The 8,874-nt window shown below is 41.5% G+C and overlaps 1 protein-coding gene across 1 annotated transcript in view; it reads right to left on the bottom strand.

Annotated features, from left to right (window-relative positions):
• Nucleotides 1-960: 960 nt before the first annotated feature.
• The window catches only part of LOC117968858 (deleted in malignant brain tumors 1 protein-like), a 46,284-nt gene continuing 38,370 nt past the window's right edge, over nucleotides 961-8,874 (bottom strand). The window contains exons 10-13 of the mRNA XM_059016422.1: nucleotides 7,674-8,015; nucleotides 1,815-2,120; nucleotides 1,207-1,521; nucleotides 961-1,013 (exon numbers count right to left, since the gene is read on the bottom strand). Coding sequence (XP_058872405.1) covers nucleotides 961-1,013; nucleotides 1,207-1,521; nucleotides 1,815-2,120; nucleotides 7,674-8,015 — 1,016 coding nt within the window. The remainder of the gene's footprint in view (nucleotides 1,014-1,206; nucleotides 1,522-1,814; nucleotides 2,121-7,673; nucleotides 8,016-8,874) is intronic.

Below are 8,874 nucleotides of genomic sequence, written 5' to 3'. Positions count from 1 at the left end.
GACACTGGGTCCTAAGAAAGTTGCCTGGCAGTGAATGTGATCAAACTGAAGGCGCAGAGATGCCGGCTCCCTCTGCTGTCGCTCACCTGCAGCGCTCCTCACTTCCTTTCTGCTGTCTGTCCTTCTCTTTTTACATCTCAGGAGTATGAGAAATACTGAGAGCAGCAGCACTGCAGCAGCAATGACAGCAAACACGACTGGAATCAGGACTGACACTGAAATACAACACAGTGACAGATCAGAGATGCTGATAATGAAATACAACACAGTGACAGATCAGAGATACTGACACTGAAATACAACACAGTGACAGATCAGAGATACTGACACTGAAATACAACACAGTGACAGATCAGAGATACTGACAATGAAATACAACACAGTGACAGATCAGAGATACCGACACTGAAATACAGCACAGTGACAGATCAGAGATACTGACACTGAAATACAACACAGTGACAGATCACAGATACTGACACTGAAATTCAGCACAGTGACAGATCAGAGATACTGACACTGAAATACAGCACAGTGACAGATCAGAGATACTGACAATGAAATACAGCACAGTGACAAATCAGAGATACTGACACTGAAATACAACACAGTGACAGATCAGAGATACTGACACTGAAATACAACACAGTGACAGATCAGAGATACTGACACTGAAATACAACACAGTGACAGATCAGAGATACTGACAATGAAATACAACACAGTGACAGATCAGAGATACCGACACTGAAATACAGCACAGTGACAGATCACAGATACTGACACTGAAATACAGCACAGTGACAGATCAGAGATACCGACACTGAAATACAGCACAGTGACAGATCACAGATACTGACACTGAAATTCAGCACAGTGACAGATCAGAGATACCGACACTGAAATACAGCACAGTGACAGATCAGAGATACTGACACTGAAATACAGCACAGTGACAAATCAGAGATACTGACACTGAAATTCAGGACAGTGGCAGATCAGAGATACCAACACTGAAATACAGCACAGTGACAGATCACAGATACTGACACTGAAATACAGCACAGTGACAGATCAGAGATACTGACACTGAAATTCAGGACAGTGACGGTTCATAGTTATATCAGGCAAACTAATGAATCAACAACATCAGAAACGGATAAACACATTTCGTGCTCCACAGAAGATGATTTGTTTTCTGCTTACCTGTGACTGTGACTGTGACGTGGAGCATCTCGCTCAGCTGGGATTCAAACACTCTCCCCGATACCCGGGTCTGATACTGACAGGAGTAATTCCCCTCATGTGTGGAGTCTGCAGCAGGGAAGCTGAAGAGGGCAGACTGGTTGATGGTTGGTGCTGCTCTGTTCCATCTCTCATTGAAGCCTGCAGAGACTCTGAAGAGGAGGAAGGTGCTCTCTGTGTAGCGTTCTGTAGAGCTGCAAGTGATTTCAAAACTGTATCCTCTCTCAACAGCACCGCCAGCCGGACTCAGAGAGATGTGCGGCTGCTTCAGAAACACTGGAAAAGAAGAGGAACATTCAACAATCAGCAGTGTGGAGTGCTGGGTAGGGCTCTGGACTCCTGACCGGTGGATTGTGGGTTCAATCCCAGATGGGGGATATTGCTGCTGTACCTTTGAGCAAAGAACTTTACCTAGATTGCTTCAATAAAAAAAGTCACTACAGCTGGATAAAAAAGCACTGTCCTGAGAGAGGGTTCTGCTGGTGTAGCCAATAAAGATCCCGATGGTGTGATCATTGGTTACCAACAGGCAGTGTCAGCAGCAGTATAGCTAATAGAAGTCCACTCACCCACTGTGATGTGTACAGGGTCACTGCGAGGGGAGCTGAAGGTCTCACTTCTCCCCTGTACTTTATACACACAGCTGTAGCTGCCTTGCTTTGACTCGGAGAGGTCGGACAGAATGAAAGTCATGCTGGTCTGTAAAGATCCAACTCTTTGTTTTGTGATGTAGTTTCCAGAACCGCTTCTGTACAGATAGAAATCAGTGCTGGTGTGCAGTCTGGAGGGGCCAGTGCATGTGATGCTGGCTTCTTCACCAGGTAAAAATGAAGGGTAACTGGACAGCAAGGAGGCTGAAGGCTTTGTCATCGATCCTGAGCGAAACACAGCACTTTAACAGGTTAAAAACATTCTTTTCATCTTGAATACACTTTTTAATCTATGTACTCACATCAATGGTCTCCAGCCCTGGTCCTGGAGAGCCTCTATCATTTCTAATACAGTGTGTCTCCAGCCCTGATCCTGGAGAGTCCCTATCATTTCTAAAACAGTGTGTCTCCAGTCCTGGTCCTGGTCCTGGAGAGCCCCTATCATTTCTAATACAGTGTGTCTCCAGATCTGGTCCTGGAGAGACCATATACAACAGGTTTTCTAGGTCATCAGTATCTAAACACATTGAACAATTTCATAGGTATCAACTAAACAGGTGTCTACACACAGCTGCCCAAGCGTCTGTCTTCTTTTACATTTTCAAACTACTGTATGTTTGCCAAAACATGAAGAAAACCAAAGAGCATGTGTGATCCTTGTATATGTGAAATACAAATTGGAAATAAGCTAATTTAAGAGCAGATTATGAAACATCTTTGTTCTGAACAGAGTTGTGTGTTCATTGGTTACCAACAGATTCAAGAGAAGGACATTGTCAAGCAGTATAAATCCACTCACCCACTGTGATGTGTACAGGGTTACTGCGAGGGGAGCTGAAAGTCTCATTTCTCCCCTGTACTTTATACACACAGCTGTAGCTGCCTTGCTTTGACTCAGAGAGGTCAGACAGAATGAAAGTCACACTGGTCTGTGAAGGTGCAGCTCTCTGTGTTGTGATGTAGTTTCCAGAACCGCTTCTGTACAGATAGAAATCAGTGCTGGTGTGCAGTCTGGAGGGGCCAGTGCATGTGATGCTGGCCTCTTCACCAGGTAGAAATGAATGGTAACTGGACAGCAAGGAGGCTGAAGGCTTTGTCATCGAACCTGAGCGAAACACAGCACTTTAGCAGGTTAAAAACATTCTTTTCATCCTGAATACACTTTTTAATCTATGTACTCACACCAATGGTCTCCAACCCTGGTCCTGGAGAGCCCCTATCATTTCTAATACAGTGTGTCTCCAGCCCTGGTCCTGGAGAGCCCCTATCATTTCTAATACAGTGTGTCTCCAGCCCTGGTCCTGGAGAGCCCCTATCATTTCTAATACAGTGTGTCTCCAGCCCTGGTCCTGGAGAGCCCCTATCATTTCTAATACAGTGTGTCTCCAGCCCTGGTCCTGGAGAGCCTCTATCATTTCTAATACAGTGTGTCTCCAGCCCTGGTCCTGGTCCTGGACAGCCCCTATCATTTCTAATACAATGTGTCTCCAGTCCTGGTCCTGGTCCTGGAGAGTCCCTATCATTTCTAATACAGTGTGTCTCCAGCCCTGGTCCTGGAGAGTCCCTATCATTTCTAATACAGTGTGTCTCCAGCCCTGGTCCTGGAGAGCCCCTATCATTTCTAATACAGTGTGTCTCCAGCCATGGTCCTGGTCCTGGAGAGTCCCTATCATTTCTAATACAATGTGTAACCAGTCCTGGTCCTGGTCCTGGAGAGTCCCTATCATTTCTAATACAGTGTGTCTCCAGCCCTGGTCCTGGAGAGTCCCTATCATTTCTAATACAGTGTGTCTCCAGCCCTGGTCCTGGAGAGACCCTATACAACAGGTTTTCTAGGTCATCAATATCTAAAAACATTGAACAATTTCATAGGTATCAACTAAACAGGTGTCTACACACAGCTGCCCAAGCGTCTGTCTTCTTTTACATTTTCAAACTACTGTATGTTTGCCAAAACATGAAGAAAACCAAAGAGCATGTGTGATCCTTGTATATGTGAAATACAAATTGGAAATAAGCTAATTTAAGAGCAGATTATGAAACATCTTTGTTCTGAACAGAGTTGTGTGTTCATTGGTTACCAACAGATTCAAGAGAAGGACATTGTCAAGCAGTATAAATCCACTCACCCACTGTGATGTGTACAGGGTTACTGCGAGGGGAGCTGAAAGTCTCATTTCTCCCCTGTACTTTATACACACAGCTGTAGCTGCCTTGCTTTGACTCAGAGAGGTCGGACAGAATGAAAGTCACACTGGTCTGTGAAGATACAGCTCTCTGTGTTGTGATGTAGTTTCCAGAACCGCTTCTGTACAGATAGAAATCAGTGCTGGTGTGCAGTCTGGAGGGGGCAGTGCATGTGATGCTGGCCTCTTCACCAGGTAGAAATGAAGGGTAACTGGGCAGCAAGGAGGCTGAAGGCTTTGTCATCGAACCTGAGCGAAACACAGCACTTTAGCAGGTTAAAAACATTCTTTTCATCCTAGATACAATGTTTAAGCTATGTCTGCCATTACTGTTAGTTCCTTAGCAAAAGATGTTAACAGCCTAGCAATACTGATTTGCCTTGTTTAGTCCAATCAACAATCAGTGTGGATTAGTGATTAGGGGGGGCTCTGGACTCTTGACTGGGGGGTCGTTGGTTCAATCCCAGGTGAGGGACACACTGCTGCTGTACCCTTGAGCTAGGTACTTTAACTAGATTGCTCCAGTAAAAACCCAACTGTATAAATGGGTAACTGTATGGAAAAATAATGTGATACCATCTTGCAAGAATTGTAAGTCGCCCTTGATAAGAGCATCTGCTAAGAAATAATTTTAATTGAGAATTGTGTGTGTGTGGGTGATTATATATATATATATATTCACAGGCACCAAGTTTTGAAATTCTGGGGGGGGGGGGGAGGGGCTGGATTAGAGAGAGACAATTACCTTCTTTATAGACATTCTTATATTGGTCAGCACCTTTGTGAAGATTTAAGCATTGCAGTGCACAACAGGATTTTTGTTTTGTTTATGTTTTGATTATATATATATATATATATATATATATATATATATATATATATATATATATATATATATATAGTTATCACAGTATTCATCAATTTTATTGTGCTTTTAAGTTTGTTTTTTAAAGCAACTCAAAATGTCTGCTCATGGAGAGCAGATTTTATGCAGCAGAAGTCATGTGATCTTTCCTGGAAATGCAAAAATAAACCCCTAAACTATTCCACAGAAATGGTTCAACATGGTGGGTTGTTATTTCTAGCATTTAACATTTCTGTACAGGTACTTAGTATTTTCTAAGGTTCAACATTGACAATGAAGGTTAAAATTGCAGGTTATTCAAACAGCTGCAGCAACATGTGAGGACTGATAACTCCATTTTGAAAACACCCTGATAGTTGCTGTTTAAGTACTAGCAACTTCTGAAACCCCTGAGAGTTCACATAAACTGCTATAATGGAAATGTTATAATGATATGATAGTCATGATTGAAGAGGGGTATGGGTTAACCCTCTAAATCAGGGATGTCAGAATCCGGTCTTGGAGGGCCACTGCAGTGCCTGCTGGTTTTCATTCCAACTTCTGCTCTCAATCACTTAATTGATGTAATTATTATTTACTCAATTTGACATTTTTTAAAATGTTGTTTTGCAAGGAATTTTAGTTGATGATTTAAAATATGTCCTTGATTCAGATTAAATTTTATAATATTTGGGGGCCTGGATTAGGTATTAAATGTATCCAGCTATTAAATAATTAGACCAATTAAGTCAGTGAGGACTTCGGTGGAACAAAAAGCAGCTAACACAAACACTCCATAATGCTGATAACAGAGGTGAATACATTAATCACAGGGATCAAACATTTATTTACATGGGCAGTTAAGACTGTATTTCATTATCAGTTCACATGCACAGTCGAACCTGTCTCCTTTATGTTTATATGTACAGTTAAACATTTCTCTTCTAACAGTTTACAGCATTATTATTACTATTATTAGTATTATTACTATTATTATTATTTATGATTAAGATTGAACCCACAAGCATCCAGAGCCCTTACCACTACTCCACACTGCTGCCAGTTTGTGTAGAGCTAAGATGCTCTCTTTTCTCAGTATACATGCATTTTTAAGCTTTTCTGTTAGTGTGTAATTTTTTGTGCAGCTATAGGATCCCAAGGCTGTAATATGTTATTCCTCTGAACTATAAGAATTATAAATTGAGATAACTGAGTTCAAAATAACACACAAGCCCAACAGCAATTAAGAGGCCCAGGAATGAACAAATAATTAAAATACACAGGGCAGAAAGTAAGGTGACTGCAATAGTCAGTGCTGGACGAGAAGTTTTTCATTCCAGGAATCAGGTCCCTCTGACTTTTGGAGTAGAAGTTAATTGTTTATAAAAAGCATTGTTTATGGACTGTTTTAAGTGATGTGCTATCAATGGTTGTTTAAGACCTTTTTTAAAAAATGACAATATTATTTAATTATTTAACCTGAAAAGAGTTCTTAAAGTTGCAGAAGAGATCCTGATATTGTGATGTTTTTTGAATAGAAACAAATAAATCTTTCTTACCTGAGCAAACCACTCCAGCAGCTTCACCATGGTAACAGTCACGTTTACCCCATCCTTGTGATCCACAGCTGTGCAGTGAGGTCTCTGATCCATTGCATGCCATATCATCCAGCCAGATTGTTCCATTCCCTTGGCTAAAGTGAGCACCTCCTGGAGCCAACACAGCGGAGCCACAGCCCAGCTCTCTGCACACAACCTGGGTGTCGTTCATGTCCCAGGAATCATCACACACTGTCCCCCACTGGCCATCATGAAGAACCTCAACTCTCCCAGAGCAGCAGCTGTTCCCACCCACCAGCCTGACAGAAACATACTGCATTGCTGATAACAAAGGTCAATATATTAATCACAGGGATCAAACATTTATTTATATGGGCAGTTAAGCTTGAATTTCATTATCAGTTCACATGCACACTCAAGCCTCTCTCATCTATGTTTATATCTCTTCTATCAGTTTACAGCATTATTATTATTATTATTATTATTATTATTATTATTATTATTATTATTATTATTATTATTAATAATTACGATTATGATTGAACCCACAAGCATCCAGAGCCCTTACCACTACTCCACACTGCTGCCAGTATATGTAGAGCTGAGATTCTCTCTTTTCTCAGTATACATGCATTTTTAAGCTTTTCTGTTAGTGTGTAATTTTTTGTGCAGCTATAGGACCCCAAAGACAATATAAAACACTAATCCACTGTGTTTGAATTAAACAAAAAGTGATTAAAGTTTACTGATTGGCTGTAATATGTTATTCCTCTGAACTATATGAATTATAAATTGAGATATCGGAGTTAAGAAATAACACACAAGCCCAACAGCAATTAAGAGGCCCAGGCATGCAAAAGATAATTAAAACACACAGGGCAGAAAGTAAGGTGTCTGCAATAGTCAATGCTGGACGAGAAGTTTTTCATTACAGGAATCAGGTCCCTCTGACTTTTGGAATAGAAGTTAATTGTTTATAAAATGCTCTGTTCATGGACTGTTTTAAGTGATGTGTTATCAATGGTTGTTTAAGACCTTTGTCATCAATGACAATGTAATTTAATTATTTAACCTGAGAGAATGTTTATTAACACAAAAAAGGAATCCAACAAAAGAGTTCTTAAAGTTGCAGAAGAGATTCTGATATTGTGATGTTTTTTTTTTTAATAGAAAAATAAATCTTTTCTACCTGAGCAAACCACTCCAGCATCTTCACCGTGGTTACAGTTATGTTTACCCCATCCTTGTGATCCACAGCTGTGCAGTGAGGTCTCTGATCCATTGCATGCCATATCATCCAGCCAGATTGTTCCTTTCCCTTGGCCAAAGTGAGCACTTCCTGGTGCCAACACAGCGGAGCCACAGCCCAGCTCTCTGCACACAACCTGGGCGTCGTTCGTGTCCCAGGAATCATCACACACTGTCCCCCACTGGCCATCATGAAGAACCTCAACTCTCCCAGAGCAGCAGCTGTTCCCACCCACCAGCCTGACAGAAACACCCTCTGAAAGAGAAGACATTGATAGGAGATCTGATTCTCAGCTCTTAAACTGTCAGACTTACCTTCAAACAGTGTCCCTCGTTGGACTTCAGTTAAACTGGACAGTTTGGATCCTGACTGCTAACTAACACTGAATCCCATCTGAGTGAATTAGTTTAATTGGAAACAAGGCAGACAGTTTATTTACATTCCTTACAGCAGGGCTACTCAACTCTTGCTCACGTGATCCATTCCAGTCCAGGTTTTCACTGCAGGCAGATTCTAAAATACAGTCAAACCTGTATTAAGAGACCACTCAAGGGACAGTCAAATAGTGGCCTCTTAGGTGGCCTCTCAAAAGAGGGCCCATAACTTATTAATGCCTTCCTATAATTCTGTTATGTTTAAAGATCTGGCGGTGGTGAGTGAGTGGTGAGTGAATACAGATGAGTGCAGTGCAGAGCGGATACAATGTCCAGAGCTTTATGGCAAACACCTGTAAATAATAATGTTGGAGTGATACAGCGGCATGTGGCGGAGTGTCCTGCCCCTATATATATATATATATATATATATGCACTGTTTTATTATTATTTGTATTATTGTTTGCGGTGCGGATAAAAGCGCTGCGTATTTGTTATTGTTTTATATTTTAAAAACCTTGTGAGGATGCGTAACTGATCAGCTACTGATTATTTAACTAGCTGACAGTCACGCATCCTTATAAACTCATTCAGACTATGGCTGAGGGGTAATAATTAATAGCTAGTTAACCCCACGGCCAGAATATAAAAAGCCTGCAGCGATCTGCGCAGGCAGGAGAGCGAGCAGAGGAGAGTACGGGAGATTGAACAGAGGAGAGTACGGGAGAGCGAGCAGAGGAGAGTACGGGAGATTGAGCAGAGGAGAG

The sequence above is a fragment of the Acipenser ruthenus genome, chromosome 53 (genome assembly GCF_902713425.1).
Source record: "Acipenser ruthenus chromosome 53, fAciRut3.2 maternal haplotype, whole genome shotgun sequence".
Classification (NCBI taxonomy): Eukaryota; Metazoa; Chordata; class Actinopteri; order Acipenseriformes; family Acipenseridae; genus Acipenser; species Acipenser ruthenus.
Note: the sequence above shows the minus strand (reverse complement) of the source record. Positions and strands in the feature narration are given on the sequence as shown.